The sequence below is a fragment of the Geotrypetes seraphini genome, chromosome 4 (genome assembly GCF_902459505.1).
Source record: "Geotrypetes seraphini chromosome 4, aGeoSer1.1, whole genome shotgun sequence".
Lineage (NCBI taxonomy): Eukaryota > Metazoa > Chordata > Amphibia > Gymnophiona > Dermophiidae > Geotrypetes > Geotrypetes seraphini.
The window spans coordinates 218,581,831-218,606,547 of NC_047087.1; the positions used below are offsets into that span (position 1 = coordinate 218,581,831).

The 24,717-nt window shown below is 41.2% G+C and overlaps 1 protein-coding gene across 1 annotated transcript; it reads right to left on the bottom strand.

Annotated features, from left to right (window-relative positions):
* Window positions 1-2,047: 2,047 nt before the first annotated feature.
* LOC117359321 (pulmonary surfactant-associated protein A-like) lies at window positions 2,048-16,688 on the bottom strand. The gene is made up of 4 exons (XM_033941894.1): window positions 16,458-16,688; window positions 13,970-14,071; window positions 3,994-4,062; window positions 2,048-2,602 (listed from the first exon to the last, which is right to left on the bottom strand). The coding sequence occupies exons 1-4, from the start codon at window positions 16,639-16,641 to the stop codon at window positions 2,226-2,228; spliced, it is 732 nt and encodes a 243-aa protein (XP_033797785.1). The 5' UTR covers window positions 16,642-16,688; the 3' UTR covers window positions 2,048-2,225.
* Window positions 16,689-24,717: the final 8,029 nt, after the last annotated feature.

Consider the following 24,717-nt stretch of genomic DNA (forward strand, 5'->3'; position numbering starts at 1 on the left):
ATCACTACATAGCCTAATGCCACACAAGCAGTGCTGTTACAAACATATTCTGAAGGTCAATGCTAAGGTTAACAAAGTTTCTTTCCTTCAATCACAAGGAGATACTGACAAACCACTGGAAGAGATCCCAAACAACTACCCAGGCACAGCATCCAAAGACCCACTCAGTGTGTGAACCAGTTGAGTGGAGTGGACTAACTGGGGGATGGAAATGGGCCCGGAGTTTGCTCAGCAGAATTTCCCAGACCACCTCTTCCTCTCAACACATTGACACGCTGCCACCACCACCACCATTAGGAACACCTCACCGGGTAGGCCAGCAATGCTTATACTTTATAAAACACATTATTATATTTTCTTATAAAGCACATATTTTAACTGAACTCTGACATGCTCAGCTTTGCCATTCTCAAAAATAGAAGGAAGAAAAGTTCCCGTTTCCTGCTGTCTCATGTCCCCAGCCTATACAATATTTTTCTTCTGCAGACCCTTCAAAAGTCTGACCAAATCCTCGTTTCACTTGCATTATAAAGTACTGAGGATGCCATCTCTCCCCAATCCCAGGTCCTAAAGTCTAAGACAGTAGCGCAAACTAGTGCTGCCCGATTCAGGAAAAAAAAAATATTTTGATTTGATTCAGCCTATTGAATTGGTTTTTCGATTCGACTTTCCTGCCCAAATGGGTGTTTTGTTTTTTTTCAAACATCCTGGTGGGTTTATTTTATAGCTTTTTCACCCCCCTTTGGCTTCTCCTAACCACACTGGCACTGTGGTGTAAATAAAATAAAGAAACAAAAAGGATTTTTCCTCTCTCTGTTAAATCCTAGCTCACGTTTGCGGTCTAACACCAGCTCTGGCAGGATACACATTTCAAATCTGACATATTGTAATCAAAACAAAACAGAAAATAAAATTAGTTTTTCTACCTTTTGTTGTCTGATTATTTTTCAAATCTTGTTGGTCCAAGGCTCTGGTTGTCTTCTAATAACTTGCTTGCTAGGGTCTCCTTTCTTCCCAATTAATATTTCCAAATTAATAAAGTCTTTTTGCTTATTTTTAAATGGGTTTCTACCAGAGCCTTTAATTCAGTAGCATAATTAAATGAAATAACTATTTCTGTAGTTTATAGGGACGGGCGGGGATGTAGGGGATTCCTCGCAGGGACGTAGGGGATTCCTCGCGGGGACGGGCGGGGACGGAGGGGATTCCTTGCGGGGACGGGTGGGGACGGAGGGATTCCTCGCGGGGACGGGTGGGGACGGGTGGGAGTCCTCAAGGGGACGGGTGGGGACGGGTGGGACTTTGGCGGGGACGGGTGGGATTTCTGTCCCCGCGCAACTCTCTAGCTGGGAGCACCCCCTCAGGGCTTGCACCCGGGGCGGACCGCCCCCCCCACCCCCCTCCTTGGTACGCCACTGCCCTGAATGAATGTATGTATGTAGGTGATACGTTTTCGAAACATATAAAACTTGGCAACTCTAGGTATACCATTCATATAGCTGGCAGGGATCTCCAAGCTGCACCAGCTAAGGACATCTGCAGCCCACTGAACCCAGCCATCAAAAAGCTGTGGCAATTAGTGATGTTGCTCCAAGCTGTGTGGACACCAGTGCCAGAACTGTTCAGTGAGAATTGAGCATGATGTCAGTGGCCCAGAGCACTGCCTTTGACTGCTGCACTTTTCTAAGCATGGTTCGGCAGATTGTGAATGTCTTCAGCTAGTGGAGCTAGGGATTTTTACTAACTAACCCCCTCATTTTACTAAGCTGTGGAAGAGGTTTCTACCGCGGCCCGGAGCGCTAAATGCTCCCACGCTGCTCTGACACTGATAGAATTCCTATGAGCATCAGAGCAGTGTCGGAGCATTTAACGCCCCAGGCTGCGGTATAAATTTCTACTGCGGCTTAGTAAGGTATTTAATTTTTAAAGTTTGAATTGTGGGGAGGGAAGAGGAAATGTATGCCCACCCAACCTACCACTGGTCCACCCAAAAATTGTCTTCTGGCTGCGCAAATGCCACAAAAGGCAGCACATGAATAATTAAGACCTTTTTTTCAAAATGGAATTTATTAAATACACAATTAGAGCATAAAGTACATTTTTCACATGATTAGTAGTATTCATCCATGCATGATCTAAGACAGCTATTAATTACTCTAGCTGAATCAATACTGCTTATTCCTATAGCTTGAAAATTGAAATAAAAAACCCCAAACCATTAGGCTTTAAAACTCACAAATTGTAAGGCGGTACTGATTACATTTTTTATCATTCCATAAACCATCTGTAAACATTTCAACACAGTTTTCTTTCCCATTTCCATTTGGCTCATTTTTTCTCCAGTTGGTATAGTTTACAGGATTTCCATCGATGTATTGGAACTGGCCAATGGTGTCACTCTCCCCCATTCCTAAATAGGCATATCTATTAAACTTTGCCACAATTTCCAGGATTGCCTTATTTTCAACCTCATTCTTTGGGGTTGCTACTTGGCCACCAACTTTTTCACATGTTTCTTTTGATTTGGCAAAATCAACTTCTTTACCATTGGTTGCAAATAATTTTTCTCTCACATGTTTGATCGTTTCTTGCAAAGTAAGGACTATATAGGAAAGAAAAATTGTATTTATTTTTGCTTTTGAGTAAAACAAATAATACATTAAGAAAGAAAAAAGCAGCTACAAAGCAAGCCAGAGTACTTTTATTTCTATCAGGTAATCAGGATTATCAGCCCAAGTTTAATCATTATGGGCCCTTTTTATAAACCTAATAAACTGAGTACATTTAATGAAAACCTATATTGCAACAAAACTAAATTTGCATGCATGAAGCGACAGAGGAGATTCTGTGGATTAGCATATTGTTCATGATATTTGTATCTTCATGAGCAATCACGAAGGTGGAGCACGATACTGACAATTGTTATTCCTGATGTGTCGCTTCATGTATTAAGCAGGGGCTCAATATTGGGAATGACAGATAAGTACTGTTACTTTTTTTCCACATTTCTAAACTAAAACTAAACTAAAACTTACTCCCTCTTCTACAAAGCCGTGCTAGCGGCTGCCGTGCGGTAACAGCCCCAAAGCCCATAGAGATATAAAGGGTTTTGGGGCTGTTGCTGTGTGGCTTTGTAGAAGAGGGGGTTAGATTTATAGACCGGGTCTTCATCAGTGGAGCTCGACTCGGTTAACAATATGAAAAATAATACAAGAATAGAAACATAGAAACATAGAAATAGACGGCAGATAAGGGCCACGGCCCATCCAGTCTGCCCACCCTAATGACCTTCCCCTACCTTTGCCCTGTGAATAGATCCCATGTGTCGATCCCATTTGGAATGAACAAGCAAAAACTAGATAAGCGAAAAAAGATTAATATGGCTAATTTCCAAAGTGTTGGCAAACAGGATTTTCTTCAAAGCTTTCCGAAATGATAAAAAGGGGCTTAAGCTTCTCAGTGAAAGTGGCAAGTTATTCCAAAGCTCTGTCAATTTGAAAGAGAAAGAATGACTAAATTTTCTGAAAGATTTAAGTTTATCCTTATGAGAAGGGAAAGAGAGTTTCAGTTTTTGAGTATATGCACCCTCTTCAAAATTGCCTTTCACATGCCCTTTAGTTAGTAGAGTCCCATAGAATGTAAATCTAATTGTTAATTTTGATACATGCAGTATTTAAACCAGGGGTGTCCAACCTGCGACCCAAGGGCCGCATGCGGCCCAGTGAAGTATTTTGTGCGGCCCCTGTCAAGGGTGATGCAGTGTTTTCCTCTGCTGCCCCCAGATGTTTACTGTCTTGCCGGCTCCTTCCTCTGTCTTGCTGCAGCGTTTGAATGTTTGTGCGGCCCCAGAAACATTTTTTTTGGCCAATGTGGCCCAGCGAAGCCAAAAGGTTGGACACCCCTGATTTAAACAATAGTTTAGCGAGAAATTGTTCTAAGATCTGTATGCTTTCTCATTCACACTTATTTTATCTGATCTAAAAGCAACATTACCTCCTTCAATTCTTGAGATCCTATTGCTCAAGGCAGTCAAGATTTCTCGTAATTCTCTATCTTCAAAGGCTGATAGACATAGGAAGAAAAAGCCACAAGAATAATATATTACTGTATCTGTGAATAAATTAGTGTAGTATAGAAAGCAAGATCCCAAAATTGCTTCTTTGACAAATATTTTCATAACAAACAGTGCAAAAAGTAGTTTGAAATTTCTTAGGAAAAATGATTTTATTTTCAATTCAGTGATCAAAATGTGTCAAGTTTTGAGTATTTATATCTGTTGTCTATATTTTGCTCTATATTTGTCTATTTTTTTCTACAGTTGTTACTGATTGCATTTTTTAAAAAAAATTATTTATTAATTTTCAAATCACACACAGAATATATAATCAATTAATACAATAATCAGCACTTACATCCAGACAAATAATAATATAAAGTACATTCCCCCCTTCCTGGATGTGTGTGAAAATCAATTAGGAATCAAAGTTTATTTGTTCAATCAATTTTTACAAATTCTGTTAATGGAGCCCCCCAAGTCTCTTTACATTTTTTATAATGTCCCAGTTGTTCCGAATTCATTCTCTCGTATCTATAAAATTGACACAGAATTTCCCACCAGAAGTTGAAATACAGTCTGTCCCAGTTCTCCCAATTTTTTGTTATCAACTGCATAGAAGTTTGAAATTTCTTAAGTGGTCTATATGATTATTAAATTCAGTTATACATCTGGAATTCTCTTACAGAATTCAAAAAAGTGTGCAATAAATACAGAGGTTCCCCATATGGCACGAAATGTATAGAGTATTTCCACCCAAATAACTTTTACACTTAAAAATAAGATAAAGAGGCATGGGAGAAGGGGTAGATGGCACTGGGTATCATTTACAATCTAAAGAGAAAAGGTACAAACCTGGCTACCTTTCTGGACAAAATATTAGCTATGATGGTCTTTACATTACATTAGTGATTTCTATTCCACTTGTGCCTTGCGGTTCTAAGCGGATTACAAATTAGAAGACTGGACATTTCCAGTAGCGTTGCAGTACATAGGATCAAGAATGTGTCAAGTTACAATTGTTAGTCTGGACATTTCCAGGAGAGATTGAAAGCAAATAGTAGATAGTGATAGGTTGTTGTGATGAATAGAAATAATACAGTCAGGATTCTGAAGTATTGCTATGGTGGTGGTGGTGGTAGTCATGAGAGTATTTTCTAGTGCTATTGTGAGGTTATGATGATGGGAAGTGTTTTTTGAAGAGATGAGTTTTGATTTCTTTTTGGAATACTTTAATGTCTGTTGATTTGATCAGTAGATTGGAGATGGTAGTATCAATCTTTGCTGCCTGTGTCGCTAAAAGGCTGTCATATAGTTTCTTTCGTCGTGTTCCATTGAGAGGGGGGTAAGTGAATAGGCTCTGAGTTCTCCTTAATCTGTGTGAGAGGTTACGGTGCAGTCTGTTGTTTAGGTAGCTGGGTGCTGTTCCGTGTTGTGACAAACGGACATCTTTCCCAAGGTTTGCCACAGGGAAATTAAGGAAAGTATATAAACCCCAGTGCAGAAGGGCTGATCAGGTCAGTGCCCAGGACAATAAATTAGCTGACTACCTGGTGAGTGACAATGTAATGGAAATAGAGCAGGAAGGCTTAGACTTACCTGAAGCAGTTCCAGAGTCAGGCAGGAAGAAGCTGCCTTGCTATGGCTCATTGCCTGTAAGGCAGAAAGCTCCTAAGTAGTTTTCCCTCAGAGAAACGGCATGGGCTGAGGAAGGAATTCCCTTCCCCCATCCAAAGCCAAGGGGGAGTGGTTCTTCCCCTCAGTTTAAAGCCAGGCTCGTTAGAGAGCAGAGGGAGGAAGGAGGAGGAGCAGAACAAGGCTTGGCAGTAGAGCAGAGGCAGGACGGGGCTGAGCAGTTCCTCAGCACTGACTGGGAAATGACTGAGGAACAGGCTGGTAAGTTGGCCACTGAATTCCTTCCCCCAGAACCCATGGTGTTGGAGGAAAGTGGGGCTATACAGGAAAGCTGGCCAGAGGAGATGGAGAGCTGAATATCCTGAAAAGGTCTGAACAGAGGTCTTGTTTAGGCTGTATTTTGCTGTTTGCTCTTGAGCTAATGACTGTGGGAGTTACTAGGGAAATAATCCTGTACTGCAATTTTCACATGCTGTTTTGCTGGAGTATGGAAAGGATACAGTAATCTCCTCTGCAAGTTATGTGTACAGCTGAACCAAATGCCAGGCTGTAATGCTGGCTAGTTTTAAAGCCCAGAATTTCCTGACTTCCACACTCCGTGAAAGTGCCCAGCTGTAAGGATAGTGCCATAGCAACTAACTAATTCAATTAGTCTGCCTGCCTCATAGGGATAAGGAAATTAACCCTCTCAGGGAAAAGCCTGCTTGGGACTAGGGAGAAAGTCCAGCCCAGCTGGAGAGATTAAAAGCACTGTAGGACAGCACAGAATATTTCTCAATCATGAACAAGAATGTCTCTCCTGTAAAGCTACAATGGAGAGTTATTGGTGCTAACTGTTTCACCTCCTAGCCTCATGGAATATTAATGACTGTATGTGATTTACCAACCCAGTCCAGAGTTGATTACTGGGTGACTAAGAGTGAAATGAACTTTTTCTGTTGTTTTTATATGAGGTGCATGCTTCCAGGAAAACCCGGAGCGGCACAGTAATTCCACGGCCGGTGGCCGAATAAAAGCTTATGTTTTCACCAAGGCCATTCTGACAAAGTGTGATTTTTCAAAACCCTTGGAGAATAAGCTTAGTTGGGCATTTGCCAGGGACTACCAACTTGAAAGGTGACCCTAATTCTAAAGGGACCACGCCAGTAGCAAGCTTCATGTCACTACCCGACGGCTCAAGGTGTTCTCAGAGAGCGTGGGTGTGACAGTGTGTTACTTTGTATAGTAGACAGTAAAATTTGAACTGGGATCTTGCTTTTATTGGTAGCCAGTGTGAGTCTAGGTATGCATTGGTGATGTGGTCATATTTGCCGAGGGAGTAGATGAGTCTGAGGGCCGTGTTCTGAACAGTCTGTAGTTGTTTTATCATGTAGTTTGGACATGATAGGTAGAGGCTGTTGCAGTAATCTACAATACTTAGTACTAGGGATTGTACTAATATCTTGTATTGATCTTTGTTGAAGAATTTTCTTATTTTACTTAGGTTACGCATTGTGAAGAATGCTCTTTGGATGATTTTGTGGATTTGAGTCTGCATTGTGCAGTTTCTGTCTAGTTGTATTCCCAGGATCTTGAGTGTGCTTTGCATTGGGTACTTGATTGTATTTAATTCTAGTTCTGTGAAAGATAGTTTTTTTTCCTTCTCTAGTAGTAAGAATTTAGTTTTTTCCGAATTCAGTTTTAGTTTGACTTGACATCCATTTTTCTACTGTTTCCATTATTATTTTCAAGTGGTTAGTGGATAAGGGGTTTTGAATGTTAAAGGGGAGGAGGATAGTTATATCATCCGCGTAGCTGAATGATACTGTGTTTAGGGCGTCTAGGGTTATGCCGAGGGATGCTATGAAGAGGTTGAATAATATGGGTGATAATGGTGATCCTGTGGTACTCCACATGGGTTTGACCATGGGTCGGATAGGTGCTCTTTTGACTTGACTCTGTATGTTCGAGTTTTGAGGAAGCTTTGGAACCAGTTGTGAACATTACCTGAGATTCCTATTGCGTCTAATATCTGGAGTAGTGTGTGATGGTCAACTAGGTCAAATGCCGCAGAAAGATCGAGTTGAATGAGAAACAGCTTGTTTCCTTTGCTGAGGTGTTGTCGGACAGTGTCTAATAGTGATACCAGTAGAGTTTCTGTGCTATGGTTAGATCTGAATCCAGATTGTGATGGATGTAGTATATGATGGTCTTCAAGGTAGTTGGAGAGGTGTTGTGCGACAAGACCTTCTGTTAGTTTGATGTATAGTGGGATTGAAGCGATTGGTCTATATTTGCAGGATTGTCTATAGGATCTTTGGGATCTTTCAGGATAGGTGTAATTATGATTTCTCCTAATTCCGGTGGGAAATGACCTTCACTTAGTGTAGTTTGAAGCCATAGTGTGAGGCTAGCTTTAACTTTGGTGGAAGCTGTAGCTAGTAAGTATGAGGGTCAGTTGTTCAAGTCACATGAGGATTTGCTGTATTTTTTGTAAAGCCTGTCCAAGTCTGACCATTGTATCTTTGGGAAGTTTGTCCAGATCCTGTCTGCTGGGATTGCTTCATCTATTGTGGGATTGGTTCGTATTTCTTCTATGTTGTTTCTTGAATTGTTGAATGTGGATCTGGTTGTGATGATTTTGTGTTTGAAATAATCAGCTAATTGGGTGGCTGTGGGAGTTTGGTTTCCTTGGGTGGCGAGAAATGGTTTGGTATCAGTGAGATTTCTTACGATGTCAAAAAGTTTTCTTGTGTCTGGTTTTTCGGTGCCGATGAGTTTGGAGTAGTAGTTTTTTCGTTTTTCCTTCAGTTTGGTATTGTATTGTTTGATTTGGATTTTCCATTCATCTTTGGTGCCATCATTTACTATGCATGTTACTGCTTTATTATGAACTAATCATCATGTCTGCACCAATATCATTCTTGTAAAGGGTATTCATTTTTTCGCCTGATGCTGGAGTGAGAGTTTTACTATGTGTATGTACAATGGGTATGAGTAGGGGCAAAGCTGCGAGTGCTTGTGTGCATGGTTGATGCTGGTAGCATGCATATCACTGTGAGCACGAGAGAGGTCGAGCAGTGTTTAGCAGAGAGGTAGTGGCAAATGGGCGGCTAGTGTGGAAGGGGTGCAGAAGTAGGGGCTGGAACAAGTGTGAGGTGGTGATAATAGGATGTAAAGAACAGACAGAACAATGGGACTTATTCCAAAACTTTGATGTACTGAACTACGAATTGCTTTCTTCAAAGAGGACTAATAAGGATTAAACACACAAAACATTCTGAAATGCTCAAACATGTGTCGGTCCTTTTTGTGAAAAGAAAAATCACAGAATTCCATTTTGCATATAAACTTTTTTTTTCTGCTTAGGACATCATCTACTAAAGTGTTAAAGACCATACTAAACTATAGCTGCTCCCTGTGCCCCATTCTCTTTGCCACCACCAATGAGAGGACAGTGTGGTCTGGGAGCAGTTTTTACACTCTTCCGCATTTGCACCTGAGGGTGTAAGTATTACAAGAACCCCTTTGAGATACCCAAAAGCTGAGGAGAGGCCCCGCCCTCTGCTTCTTTGGGTCTGGAAACCCTGACTAACTCGATGGAGCTGCAGTACACTGGAAGAAAGGGTTATCCCCATTCACTTCTGCCCTGGTGACAGTCATTGTCAAAATTATGCCACCTGACCCCTAATGACAGAGTTGTGGTACTTTTGCTAGGAGTTAGTCTATCAAATGGTGCACAAAAGGTATACAGATGAACAAGGAGCTTGTTTGCATCCAGTTGCTAATTTTCTCAAAAAATGTTTAATTTGTAAACATTTTCATGCATTAGTACGGGGGTGCCCACATTTTTTGGGTTTGCGAGCTACTTTTAAAATGACCAAGTCAAAATGATCTACCAACAATACCGGCAGAATTGACGTCAGGGAGAGGAAGGCGATCAACTCACTTTGCCTTGGCAATCTACCGGTCGATTGCGATTGACCTATTGGGCACCCCTGCATTAGTACATGAGGGCCTTAGGCGACCATTCACTGTAGTTAGGGCCTAATATTCAGCCTCTGGAGATTAGCGTTTTACTGACCACCGCTGCTGTTATCTCCAGAAATTCATTGCCAGGTCATGTTCAGGTCTGACTTTGAGTTTCTGGGTTTACAGAGCCAGTGAAAACATAGCCAGTTATGTGTGATATTCAGAACTTAATCAGCTATGGAGAACTGCATAAAAATAGGACTGACATTTATGCGGTTCTGCTTATACAATTACCTTAGCTGGTTAAACGTTGAATATTGGCATTTAACTGGCCAAGTGCTGACTTTGCCCCCAGAGTACCTCCAAAATAGCCGCATTTGTGTTGGGTACTAACTGGATATTTTCAGTGGCACTAACCCGTTAAATGCCATTGGTTATGATCAGTTAACCCTCAACACAACAGACAATGATGCTCTGCCTACTGTTTTACCTACATTAATTCACCAAAAGCGAGATACTAATTCTGATTCCCTATCAGTAACACATATAACTCAGCAGATTCTTTTACTTGGTCTACTTTTGATCCATCCCCACCCCTATCTTTAATGTCATTCTCTTTGATTCTCCGTAACATTTTGCTCGTTCAACGTTTTGCTCATTCAACATACTTCCTGTACCCTGGTTAAAAACTTCTTTGCAGGGGCTTCTACCTTTCATCTTATTCATAATTCAAGATAGTTTATCACAAGGTGTAGTTCCTTCACAATGGAAAAATGCAATCATTACCCCTCTCTTAATAAAACAATCTCTAGACCCCTCTGGACCAAATCATTGCAATCCAATCTCAAATTTAAACTTTCTCTCAAAGGTACTTGAAAAATTAGGTGTTTTTTTTTACAATTTGCTGCCCATTTCTGATCATACACCCACATTAATCTGGCTTCTGTGTATTACACAATACACAGACTATCATCACTACTCTTGTGATTTGACTTAAATGCCACTGGACACAAATAAGATTACTTTGTTAGTATTATTAGATCGGTTGATGGCCTTTGACTTGGTAGATCATCAGCTGCTCTTAACTTGCCTGAATGAGAGAGGAATTTCTGGCACAGTTTGGACTGGTTTTCATCTTTTTAATCTGGACATTCATATACAATTTCTTATCAGTCCAAAGTCTCAAAATGCTACAGTCTTTCTTGTGTACCGTAGAGTTCATTACTTTCCCCTACTCTTCAATATTTTCATGAGTTCTTTGGCAACATTGATTCAGTCCTTTAATACTAAATTTATCATCTGTGCAGATGATATTTTGTTAGTTTACCCTTACTCATTTTTCAAACCAGTTTTGTGTCCTCTAACAGTCCTGTCTTTCTGCTGTCTCAACTTGGCTGTCTAACCATTAACATGTGCACAACTCTGAGAAAACAAGTTTCCTGGGTCTCTGGGTACAACGCTGTGTATGCCTTTCAGTGCTATATAAGTGATAAGTAGAAGTTTCTCCCTCAACCATCCATAACCCTAGTATTATTTGATTGTCAAATACAAATTGTTTTCTCTTTCTTTTATTTAGGCGTTATACTGGATTTCTAATTGTCATTCTGGACCCATATTTCTCTCATAGTCCATTCCATTTTTTACAAATTGGGTCAATTATGTTCTTTACACTCATTTCTTGACTTTAATTCACTCCACACCTTGGTACATTCTCTTATTATCTCCAAGTTAGATTATTGTAATTCTGTTCTGTTCAAAATATTTTTATTGATTTTATAGATATAAAAAGACAACAAGAGGCTTCCGAGAAAGCCCAACAAGAAAAAACAAGTGACAGCTCTTTTCCGGTACTTCTGTCTATGCAGAAATAACCTCAATCCAACTGAAATGCATATAGATACTTCAAAATATAGCACTTTGCTTTTTATGCCATGCACGCGTCACTTTGATAAACTAACTCTGTTGTTTCTGCGTCTTCATTGGTTGCCTGTACAGTATGGCCTTTCATTTAAAATATTATGCTTAACATACAAATCTCTCCACACTGGCTTACTCTTGTATCTCTCTAGGTTAGTTATCCCGTATACTCTATCCCATCAACTTTGCTCCATTGATGCCAATCGAATTATTCTTTCTGGCCGTTGTTTGGCTCATTTTGAACCACAAGGAAATCTGCTTTTTTTTTCTTTCTTGCACCAAAATCTTGGAATGGCCTTCCTCCTTATATTCGATTAAAAAACAATTTTGCAAAATTTAAGTCTCTGCTGAAAACATTTTTCTTCGAAAAAGCTTTTAATTTCATTCCCTCTAGCAGTTCTCCCTAGCCTGTCTCTTTGGAATCCAGTTCATGAACTAAGGGGACTAGGATAAGCACAATTTGTTTTTGAGTTCTAACATATTTTAATTTAAAATTTTGTTTTACTATTATCTTTGTTTTGTATGAGTGTGTTTCTTTCCTATTTTGAATGGAGTTCTTTTAAAAGATTTTTTTAGTGTCTTACACTGATTTGGTCCATGTGCTGGATAAAGCATTATCCTCCCCCCCAAAAAATTTTTTACAAAGTCATGGAAACGTTTTTTAGCACAGCTGGCACGTTGAATGCTCTATGCTGCTCCCGATGCTCATAAGAACTCAAAGGAATTATAAAGCATTTTTGCTTAATTTTTCATTAAACTTATATATCTATATGAAATAGCAACTGTGTTGGCATCAAGGTCATTTTGTGGAAGGCCTTTCATCATCCATTATTTGAGATGAATACAAGAAATATTAAGCAATAATTAGAATATGATTTAGGGCTCCTTTTATGAAGGCACATTAGGGCCTTAACGTGCAGAATAGCGCGTGCTAAAATGCCAGGTGGTAGTTTTTCAGCTAGCACGCGCTAATCTGGTGCGTGCGCTAAAAATGCTAGCGCACCTTTGTAAAAGGAGCCCTTAATATGAAGAAACATACATCAAAATAACGGGTTCAATGAGGATTGCAGTCCAACCGTGTTAGGCTACACGATTGGCAGTCTGAAGACTCCACATGATGTTATAGCTCTACTTTTGTTACATCTGAGTTGCATTATTTAAAGATTACATTATTTAAAGATCATAAGTATTAGGAAAAGAGGGCCATAACCAGCTAGGAACTGTTTCTGGATGGTTAAATCACTTTTGCTGGCTTTTACAAAGCTGCAGTTGAGCTTTCTACCGAGGGTCGGCAAGGTATATTCTCCGACACTCAGAGAATTCCTATGAGCATAGGAATATTTATCTCACTGGCTCACAGTACTGTAGAAACCTCTACCACAGCTTTATAAAATGACTTAGAATTTCTGGCTTTGATTCAGGTGCCATCCAGTAGAATAAAAGAGGATGACCAGTTTCTTGTCCTTGTGTGGTTTTTATTAGACACACTAATAGAAAATTTTTCATTTTTACATAGGTGATGTTTGGGGGAAAAAAATCCTCTGCAGTTGCTATACAATAAGTGGACATTCCAACTTCCAGAGGTAAATTGACCTTTAGCCTGTTGGAATGTTTCTCCGGAAACAAGCAGCGGAGATGTAGTCACACTTGCTGGTGAAGTCTTTAGACCAGGGGTGTTAAAGTCTCTCCTCGACGGCCGCAATCCAGTCAGGTTTTCCCCAATAAATATGCATGAGATCTATTTGGATGCACTGCTTTCATTGTATGCTAATAGATCTCATGCATATGCATTGGGGAAATCCTGAAAACCCAACTGGATTGTGGTCCTCAAGGAGGGACTTTGATACCCTTGCCTTAGACTGATTCTGTGTGTCGGTGCTCTCCCTTAGCCAAAGTAAGCTTTAGCTTACTGAGCATGTGCAAGGTCTCCCGCCTCTCACAGCTCCTCCCCTCAGTTTTGTCCCTAGCTGAAGAACTATCTAAGGAGTAAAAAAGAGGGGACAGAGAGAGGGAAAGTGTGGCTGCATTCCCCTGCTGTCTAAGGAGAACCCCGGTTACAAGTAAGCAACTGTACTTTTTTTTTTCTGCATTTCATTTTAGAATGTTTGTTGTTTTTTTTTAAATAACTTCCCCCCCATTTATCAAACTGTGCCAGGGGTTTTGAGTGTGGGCCAGCGAGGTAAGTGTTCCAATGCTCATAGGAATTCTATGAGCGCTGGAGCATATACCGCACTGGTTCATGCTAAATACCTCTAGCGCAGTTTGATAAAAGGGGCCCTTTATTTCTTATCAGGGTTCATAATCACCATACAATTGTTGCTTGAATTTTACTCTGTGGAAAATTAATATCACATATGTGTGTTATGCATCTTATCAATAGACTGACAATGAATGAGTGCAAACACTTTTTACCTGGTGGCCCAGTATTACATGGCAAACCACGGTCACCTATTGGTCCAGGAAATCCATCTCTTTCTAGCAGTCCTTGATTATTACCAGGGGGTCCTTGAGGCCCTGTATATAACAAATTAGAGAGATCAGACTGTAGAGATTCGTCTTCAGTTTAAACAAAGAACTGTGGTAGCTATATTCACACATTTAGATATACGTGTAGGATTTTCTGTAAAATGTGCTGCAGTTTTGAATGCCCAAGTTAGGGGTTTTCAATCCAGTCCTCAGGTTACACCTAGCCCATTAAGTTTGGAGGATACCTATACTGAATCTGAATGAGATAGATTGCATACAATGGATGTAGTATATGCAAATTTATATCGTACATAATTTATTGTGGATATCCTGAAAACCTGTCAGGCTGAGTGTGTCTGGAGCATTGAGTGCAGAATTAACATAAGAACCAAGAGAATTACCGCTGCTGGGTCAGACCAGTGGTCTATCGTGCCCAGCATTTCGCTCACGCGGATGCCCTCTGGTCAAAGACCAGCACCCTAACTGAGACTAGCCCTACCTGCCTACGTTCTGGTTCAGCAGGAACTTGTCTAACTTTGTCTTGAGGGTGTGTTCCCCTATGACAGACTCCGGAAGAGCGTTCCAGTTTTCTACCACTCTCTGGGTGAAGAAGAACTTCCTTTGTTTGTACGGAATCTATCCCCTTTCAACTTTAGAGTTTGCCCTCTCGTTCTCCTTACCTTGGAGAGGGTGAACAACCTGTCCTTATCTACTATGTATATTCCCTTCAGTACCTTGAATGTTTCAATCATGTCCCCTCTCAATCTCCTCTGTTCGAGGGAGAAGAGGCCCAGTTTCTCTAATCTTTCGCTGTACGGCAGCTCCTCCAACTCCTGTGGTAAATATTAAAGGAAAGTGACTGGTGTGTCTTATGGCTATTAACTTGTGTACAATTCTGGAGACCACACCTTCAAAAAGATAAACACAGGATGGAGTCAGTCCTGAGGAAGGCAACTAAAACGGTCAGTGATCTATGTCATAAGGCATACGGGGACAGACTTAAATATCTCAATATGTATACTTTGTATGAAAGATGGAAGAGAGACTTTTAAATACCTATGTGGCATAAATACACATGAGGCAAGCCTCTTTCAGTTGAAAGGAAACTCCACAGTGAGAGGGCATAGGATGAAGATAAGAGGCGATAAGAGGCTCAGGAGTAATCTAAAGAAATATTTTTTTTACAGAAAGGTTGGTAGATATGTGGAATAGTCTCCCTGTAGTGGTGAAAAGATCTTTTCTCACTTAAATACGGAGTCGGATGACAGCGGCAGCCTTGGGAGACCCTTGATAAAACACTTGGTTGTGTGAAACATGTCGGGTCAGACTCCCTAGGTGTTGGCTGAGTATTACTTACTTTTTAAACTATACACTATGACACTGAGAATGTTTAGTGTGAAGGAAATATTTATTTCTTAAATCATTGATATAAAAACTAACAAAAAAAATATATATATATAAAAAATAACTAAAAACAGCAGTGAAATAACAGAAAGTGATAGCCAATGATGAAGCACCACAATATACTTCCCGCTATAGAAAACATTATATGCGGTGGAGTGGTGGGGCTGAGGTGTCCTTTTTGAATTTAGTATAAGCGATTAAAATCATACATTGATCCAGACGTACTTTTGAACATTTATTGATAGTATAATAATGAGGCATCGAGTAAAATACATCCCATATAAACCTAGAAAATACCTTCATCCCCCATCAAACCCCACTCAATCTACATGTTTTAAATCATTTAATACCCTCTACCATCCCTCCCCAAACCCTCCCTTCCCTTCCCCATTCAAAGGTACTTTCCTTTATCCCCCATCAAACCTCAATAGGACTACATGTTTGAATCTATTTAATACCCTCTACCTTCCCTCCCCAAACCCTCCCTTCCCTTCCTCTTCCAATGGTACTCTCTACCCCTCCTCAATCTCAGTTAGGACACCCATCTTAAAACTGCACTACGACCTTTAGGAAATAAGGCTTGCAAATATGGATCCCATATTTGCATAAACAACATCTTTTGCTTCCTCATCCTTCCAGCATCTCTAGCTTCCAAGATGGGCAACTGATGCAACTGGTTTCGCCAATGCCAAAACTTTGGAGGGTCAGGGATCGTCCAATATTGAAGAATACATTTTTTGGCCAGTAGGCTCATTTTCCTATACAGCGTCCTATGCCCCTTAGGCAAATGACGAAAAGCTTTGGTAATTAATTAGTGGTAAATTAGTGAATATGCATGAGGCAGGTTTGACTATAATATAGGTGACAGGCATACAAATCTGCCACATACATATTCGTTAGGGATTTCTTGAAAACCCGACTGGCTGGGGGTTCCACAGGACAGGTTTAAGAACCACTGATTTAATCCAATATTCTCCCTTAGCATATTGAAACGGAGAAGAAAGAATGATTAGAGATTGAATGCATATACCTGGCTCGCCTCTGTCTCCTTTCATACCATCTCTACCATCTCTTCCAGCCAGGCCATTCTGGCCAGGGGTCCCAGGGATTCCGGGAACTCCTGCACACTTATCAGTACTTTCGGCTTGGCACATTTTCAAGAAAACAGCCAGAGTGGTTAGTATGAGGAAGAGGGATAGAGATTGCGAAAGCATGGCTTTTCAAGTAAAAAGGTTACCCTGGAAAAACAAAGGGAAAAATAAACATTTTGCTTTTTATTTTTCAGGTGCACTAGAAGTGCAAGACAAATAGCTTAATTATCTAACTCCTGCTATTTTAAAATCACAAAAATTTAAATCATGTACATATGGACCAAACAAACTAGAAATGTGAATGTGAAGATTTTTCTGTGGCGAAAGGCAGATTTGCCAGGTTTGTCTCCATAGGTTTTACATGAATGTTCCTGACTTACTAAGAATTTTTTCTATAAATCATGGATGGACATTTTTAATATGACATCTAAATCTGATTTTAAATGTTTGGGAAAAATGTCCAAAAATCCAGTAGAGAAAATGAACATTTTCAAATCAGAAAAAATATCTATCTTGTTTCAAAAATGGTCATTTCCTAGATGTGCTTGTCCTCAGTGCAGCTATCTTTTTAAACCATTTTTGTAAAAAGAATGTCCAAATGGAAAGTACACAAAATAACACAACCATTGGTACATAGAAAGAGTCAGCATTCTTAGCAGACTGGCCATGCAAACATCCCAGCAGAGCAGTGGGACACTGCAGTGAACGTCACATAAAAGGTCCCAGGTACACACATCACTATAACCTCTTACATTGTATGGTGAGCCCTCCAAAACTCACCAATAACCTACTGTATTACCCCTTCCAATAGCCCTTATGCCTGTAGGTGTCACCTATATGTCAGTACAGTAGATTTGTGGTGGGCTCACACTTCTACCACAAGTGTACTAGTTAGGGTAGGATATGGGCCTAGGTCCTCTTCTCTGCAGTCCACTGCACTTATCATCATCGATGACAGCCCTCTCCCACGACGCACGACAACTGCGGCACAAGAGAAAATTGGCAGGAGGGATGCCCACTCCCTCCTGCCACATAGAACACCCCTAAGCCACTGTCTCCCTGAACCCCCAAAAATGTCAGGAGGGATGCCCAACTCTCTCCTGCCACCGGATTCCCCACCAGTGCCCCCAAAAATTTACTCTCAACCTCCCCCGTATCTTTTTAAAAAGTTGGAAGCAGGAAGCCCACTCTGTGTTTTGAAAATGGCAATTTGGACTTAGCAAATAAATATCTAAATGTCACTTATGCCATTTATTTGGATGTTGTTTTTCTTTTGGAAATGCGCCCCATAATCTAATACAATTTTGCATTGTTGTTTGGTAATAGTAAAATTTTGCTGATTCGCATAGGGTTATTCATTGTTTAGGGTGAAAATTCCACAGGTTTTAGAGATCCTGCAAACTTCACATCTCATAAACTTAAATCTGCAATATAAATCTCCAACAGATAAATAATTTGCATTATATTTAAGTGGCAAAATGTAATTGCATATATAATACAAGAGGAATTTTACTATTAAAAATTCCCCTTAAGCTAGCAGCTGTCTGTTACAAGAGCATTCCTGCACGGTGCACCCTGGTAAAAACAGAAGAGAGAATTTACAGTTTGTTTTTTCCATTCTGTTGTATCACTTGTTCATTATTATTGTATTATCAAAACTCATTGATAACCAGCCTTATTTAGCATTAATGATCTTAGGTCTGACTTATCATGGTGATGGTAAAACTGATGGCAGAAGGCACAAAGGCCCTGATTCTGCAAAGCATGCCTAAAGTTAGGTGCCGTTTGCTGAAAAGTAGACCTATTTTTCATTTGCCTACAATGCACGCATGAGATGAACGCTCCAAGTCGCTCAGCGTTATGCAAATGAATCAAAGGACGCCCATATTGAAGCCTCGCACAAACCATGCCCATTCCACGCCCATGCTTATTCCATTAGGCGTGAATTTTCCCAATGGGCATCCACTGAAATTGTGAATGCGCCTACAAAGTGACATCCACATCCTTTGGACACCTAAGTCCCTCCTTTAGGCACCCTTCATAGAATCAGAGCCAAAGGGCCCAATTACTAAATCAATTACATACCTGAAAGATATGCACTAGAAGCAAATATTTTATAACTAGTCTTTAAGCCTGTTACATTAACGGGTACTAGAATATATGTCTGTCTTTTTTCTGTCTCTCTCCCTACCCCTGTCTTTTTCTTTCTATCTCTCTCCCTCCCGTTGTCTTTCTTTCTGTCTGTCTCTGGGGCAGAGCACAGTACTGGAGTTCAAAAAAGGATTGGACAATTTCCTGTGTAGAAGCCGAAGCAGCATTTCCGCCCCCTCCATTTCCATGTGCAGCAGCATTTTTTTTCCCTCCCTCCCCCACTTCTGTGCAGCAGCCGCAGCATTCCCTCCCCCTCCACTTCCCTGTGCAGAAGCCGAAGCAGCATTTCCTCCCCCTCCATTTCCCTGTGCAACAGCATTTTTTTTCCCTCCCTCCCCCACTTCTGTGCAGCAGCCGCAGCATTCCCTCCCCCTCCATTTCCCTGTGCAGCAGCAGCATTTCTCCATCCCCCCTTCTCTTCCCGTGGTCTGGCTGGCATCCTTGCCGGAGTTATTTTTAAGTTTAAAGATGCCATGGCGGCTCTTCTAACGATCCCCGCCTGCATCGGAAGTCTTCTCCAACGCAGATGTTGCTCGTGAGAGGAGCCGCAGCGGCACCTGTAAACTGAAAAATAACTCCGGCAAGTTCTAGAACCATGAGTCACAATATAAAGTTCCAAGGATATAAACTCAAGAACACTGTCAGAAAATATTTTCCAATGGAAAGAACCATAGATGCCTGGAAAGTCCTGGAAGAGGTGGTAAAATAAAAAATGGCAACAGACTTTTCAAAAGCATGGGAAAAAGAATGATCATGAAGAACTGGATTAACCCGGAGTGGAGGAGTGGCATAATAGTTAGAGCAGCTGCCTCAGCATCTTGAGGTTGTGAGTTTGATTCCTACTGCAGCTCCTTGTGACTCTGGGCAAGTCACTTAACACATGTAGAGCAAAAACAAGGAATAAAACCCCACCAGGAAGCAATACAAATGGTACAAGTGAGCATGGAACCATACACATCAACCAGAGATAAATGAATAAATATTTATTATAAAGTCTCTATCATATATTCAATGTTTTTTCAAACGCTCCCTCACAGAGTTTGTACTGCCGCTTTTTCCTTTGGAGGGATTTATTTAAAATGTTAGGATTGTACCCATTTCACTGTGTCCAGCAATCATTGATGTCATAAGAGCGCCACCTACTGGATGTCTCTTGTACCCCTGAGGCAGGCTTTCATACTGAAATACGGACTGTGTCAAGTCCACAACACAAATTGAATATATGATAGAGATTTTTAAATAAATATTCATTTAAGTTTATCTCTGGTCGATGTGTACGGTTCCATCCCTACTTGAACCATTCTAAGTCACTTAACACTTCATTGCCCCAGGTGCAAAAATAAGTACCTGCCTAAAATGTGTAAAGTGCCTTGATTGTAACCATACAGAAAAAAAACAGACCCACCCCCTTACCTGTACAGAGCAACAGTTAGAACTCCAAACAGAAAACCCACCTTTTTGATATAGCCTTCAATCCATAACCCCCCACTGCCCTCCAACCCAGCCAGCAGATTAACCATTCTCCCTAACTATATCAATGACAACTGTTTGTCTGTCTTGTCTGTTTAGATTGTAAGCTCCTTTGAGCAGGGACTATCTCTTTCATGTCTCTGTACAGTGCTGTGTACATCTCATTGTGCTATATAAATAATTAATAGAAGTAGTAGCAATATTGATATGTCTGAATTGTGTTTCCTAGAAGACACTGAGTACCTTCTATGACTAGCAATTACAATCTAAAACAGCAAGATATCTTTAAGGGTAACCTGAATGGAGCATCGGTTACTACTCTGAATAATGTAAAATAAGTAAGGAACACAGAGGAAAGGGTGTGGGAGTCAGGTTCCCTATGCTATGTGAATTTCTAGCCTCATTTATGCAAAATGGACAAATCATTGCTGTACAGACTGTGGTTGCTATGTGCTGTCATTTCCTGTATCATTGTTATATTCTTTTTATTGATATTTTTTGACTTTAAAAAATGTGTCTTATGTTAACAGGCTAAACTAACAGGTCCTTTCATAAGGGTGCACAATCAAAAATCAATTGTACATGTGCAGAAAGGAGCAGATACAAGTCCAATATATATTTTAAAAATTCTCTGTATTAACAATACCTGATGTGGACCATGTTATGCCCTCACCTAGGCTGCGTCAGGGGATTCAAATCACCAAAAAAGTATTAAAACTAGAGCTCCCAGTTAAATGAATAGTACACAGCACACCTTTCCCAGCCATGCATAAGCTGTTAGCAAACTTTGTTCTGTACTCCCACTAAGTATATAATGCAATCAACGCAAGGTGTGTGTGTGTGTGGGGGGTGGGGGGGCTCCTGCCTCCTGCCTCCATAAGGGCTATTAGGGTGGTAGATAAGTGGGTATAGGGGATTCTGGAGGTAGTTTGGGGGGGCTCACCTTGACCTATATGGGAGCTGTAGTGAGATGATGACATGGCACACTTTTTGTGAAGTTCACAGCAGTGCCCTTTAAGGTACCGCACTATTTAGGTGCCATGTCTGGGTGTTCAGTCCATCACTTTGCAGACCCCTCCCACGTCCAACATGGCTTGTTTTAGGCATTTTTGACTTGGAGAAAAAGTTGGACGAAAATGTGGCATAAAGATGGATGATTTAGCGACTTGGATGATAAGATTGGCAGGACGTATACTTAGACGATTTTCGAAAGGAAAAATTTTTTTGACGTATTTTGGGAAAACATGTCCTAAGCTGTTTTTTTACTTTAGACGACTTGCAACTTAGACAAAAACGGACTTAGACATTCCTTTCGATTATGCCCCTCCACGTGTACTAAAAATAGAAATACAAGCATCACCCTTCTTTAAATGACATCTGGTTTGTTATTCTATAAGAATGTGAAATATGCCCATGTCTAAAAGAACAATTTGAGTTGGATGTGATGCTTTCATTCATAGGTTTATTCCTGTTATATTACTTCTATGCACACTGGAAATCATCATCTGATTTTAATAAATCTTATTTAGATCCCTTATATCCATGAAACCTAAATAGAATACTTACAATAGAGCCCTGTATTTTTTGATACAGAAAATGAAATTTAGAAGCAACTTTTCTTTTGACTATTTTCAGCATTATAGTTTTTAATTTATTGTCCGCCTTATACAAAGAGGAGTACAAGATAAACTTACACAATAAAAACACAGACATACAATACATACATAAGATTCATACTACTAAAGCCAAATTATTGCACACAGACCTTAAAAACTGTTCAGTAAATGCTATGAACCTAGTTAGATAGAAATTCTGGGCTTTTCCTGTCCTTCTTTACTCTATTTTCACAGTATCTACAGGAGTGAATCATCCTTACATCAGATTTAGTTCTCTGTAGTGAAGATTCTTACAGAACAGACAAAAATACGCATTAACTATATTTTGAAAATGGAGATAAAAATCTAGCTTACCTGTGATCTCAAATGTGTGCGGTAAAGGTAGAGATGAGAAATTTATAGAGTACGGCATGTAATTTGATATGCAAATTTAGTCTGAAGTGGTAATGCAATACATACTGATGTCAATGGAATTTTTTTAAATGTACTTACTATTGAGAGGCCTGAAAAATCTGATTAAGCATGTGAAACCCTTTTTTCCTTTTCAGTAAGCAAAGAACCTATTTTCTATAAGATTTCTTATCTTCTACCTATTGGCAGTGATATTAAAAAGAGGGCTCTAGGAAAGTGACCCCCATTAGAAAGAACTCCAACAGTCCAAATAAGTCACCGTCTGCCAGCTTGCAGGGGGGGGGGGTGTTGGGGGATTGGGAGGGTGGGCACTGGGGGAGGAGGGGTGTGGGAAGGGGGATTTCTGTATAAAATTTGGATGTTGCATGGGAGCTCTCTTTATTTGTTTGCCTGCTTGATTCTTTGCTTGGTAGTATTGTTCACTTGTATTGCTGTTTCTTTTGTGGTGATTCTGGATTGACCACTGTATATTTCTCCTGTGCTTTGTTCCTCTAATAAACATATATTAAAAAAAAAAAAAAAAAGAGAGAACTCTGGGGCTGGGCTACTGGCAGGGCTTTGAGGTGTACTGCTTTGTGGACGGGCCTGGCTTTCTGTGTCACCCAGGGTATCAGGGTATTGCCTAGTGGCTGGATTTAGCGCCCATGATTCCAGAAGGAAACCTGGTGTACGGCTTCAAGTTGAGGCCTGCCACTGCAGTGACTGGACTGTTAGAAACAGCTGCAGCAAATAGTGTTCTTTACTACCACCGAGTATATATTACAATCAAGGCAAGGCAATTTTTTTTTTTTTTTTTGGGGGGGGGCACTTTCACCCCTTGCTACCCTGTAAAGATGCCTATGTAGAAACAGCCCATCCCCTCTCCTTTTTTCAGCACCCTGCATCAGAAACAGGCTCCACTGTCCCAAACTCTAGCATTGGCTATATCCCGCCCCTGACCCTTTCATCAGCTTCCCTTTCCCTAAGTCCCAACAGCATCAGTCCCCCCCTTCTCCTAGGCCCAGAATCACTAACAGCCCAATTCCCTTCCCCCTCTGAGCCCCCTGTATTAGCTACATGTATGAGGATGTTGTTATATCTATTCTGTGAATGTTGCTATATCTGCCAAGTATGTACTTTTCACTTATGTCTGTCCTGTCTATACCGTGAATGTACTTTTGTAACCCATTCTGGGCTCCTTTGGGAGGACGGGCTGAATAAATAAATAAATAATTTAGGAGGGGATGTAAAATAAAGGGGAGTGGAAGAGTAGCTTGATGGTTAGTGCAGATGACTGGGAACCAGAAGGCCCAGGTTCAGATCCCACAGCAGCATCTTGTGGCCTTGAGTAAGTCATTAACCCTCTATGCCTTGGGAGAAGGCAAAGGCAAGCCACTCTAGTATCATGCTAAGAAAACCATAAGGGAGAGACCCTCACCGTGTATGGTCACCAGGAGTCAACTTGACTCAAGGGGAATTCTGGATCTGGATAAAATAGAGTAAAACTCTCTGCAGTTACAAAAGGCAGCAGATCCCAGCCCTAGCTCTAACTGGGCCAGAAACCCAAAGAGGAAGGTGAAAAAGGCGATTAAAAGTAGAAAACTAAAAGGTAATATAAGACAGAAATCCACATGAAACATAGGTGCTCTTTTACTAAAGTGGGGTAAGGTTTTGCACTTACTTGTCCTTAATTATGATAAACTAGGCTTTAAGCCTGTTACATTAACGGGTGCTAGAATAGATGTGTCTATCTGTCTGTGTTTCTTTATCTCTCTCTTCTTGGCCGCTGTCTGTGTCCTTCTGTTTTGCCCCCCCCCCCCCCAAGCAAAGCTGTCTGCCCCCAGAACACACCTTCCCCCAAAGCAGCCCCCTTTCCCTATCCCTGTCTCTCCATGGCCCTCTTCTGTCTTCCCCCCCCAGAGCAAAGCTGTTTGCCCCAAGCACACCCCTCCCCCCAAAGCAGCCCCCTTTCCCTCTCCCTGTCTCTCCATGGCCCCTTCTGTCTTCCCCCCACAGCAAAGCTGTATGTCCCCAGCACACTTCCCCCCCAAAAAAAAACAGCCCCCTTTCCCTCTCCCTGTCTCTCCATGGCCCCTTCTGTCTTCCCCCCCCCCCCCCCGAGCACAGCTGTCTGTCCCAAGCACATCCCTCCCCCTCAAAGCAGCCCCCTTTCCCTTTCCCCCTGCCCCCCCCCCTGTATTGGCCCCATTCTTACCCTCCCTCCATCCCGGCGTCTTCTAGCCTGCTCCTCTTCAAAGCAGCCTGTGATCGTGGCTGGCTTTAGCGAACCTCGCAAGCCGCTCTCCAGCTCGGTAGCATGTTCCCTCTGATGCAATCCCGTGCGTCAGAGGGAACTGCTACTGAGTTTGGAGAGCGGCCTGTGCGGTTCGCTAAAGCCGGCCATGATTGCAGGCTGCTTTGGAAGAGGAGGAGCAGCGGCGGCGACGGCGGCGGTTGGTGAGTTGAAGCTCCATTGTGTTCGCTGACGCGGGCAGGGAGAGAGCTTGCCTGCGCTTCGGGCTGCTGAGTGAGGGCGGGAGGAGGGGGAGTGGCCAGAGTGATCCCTGCAGCC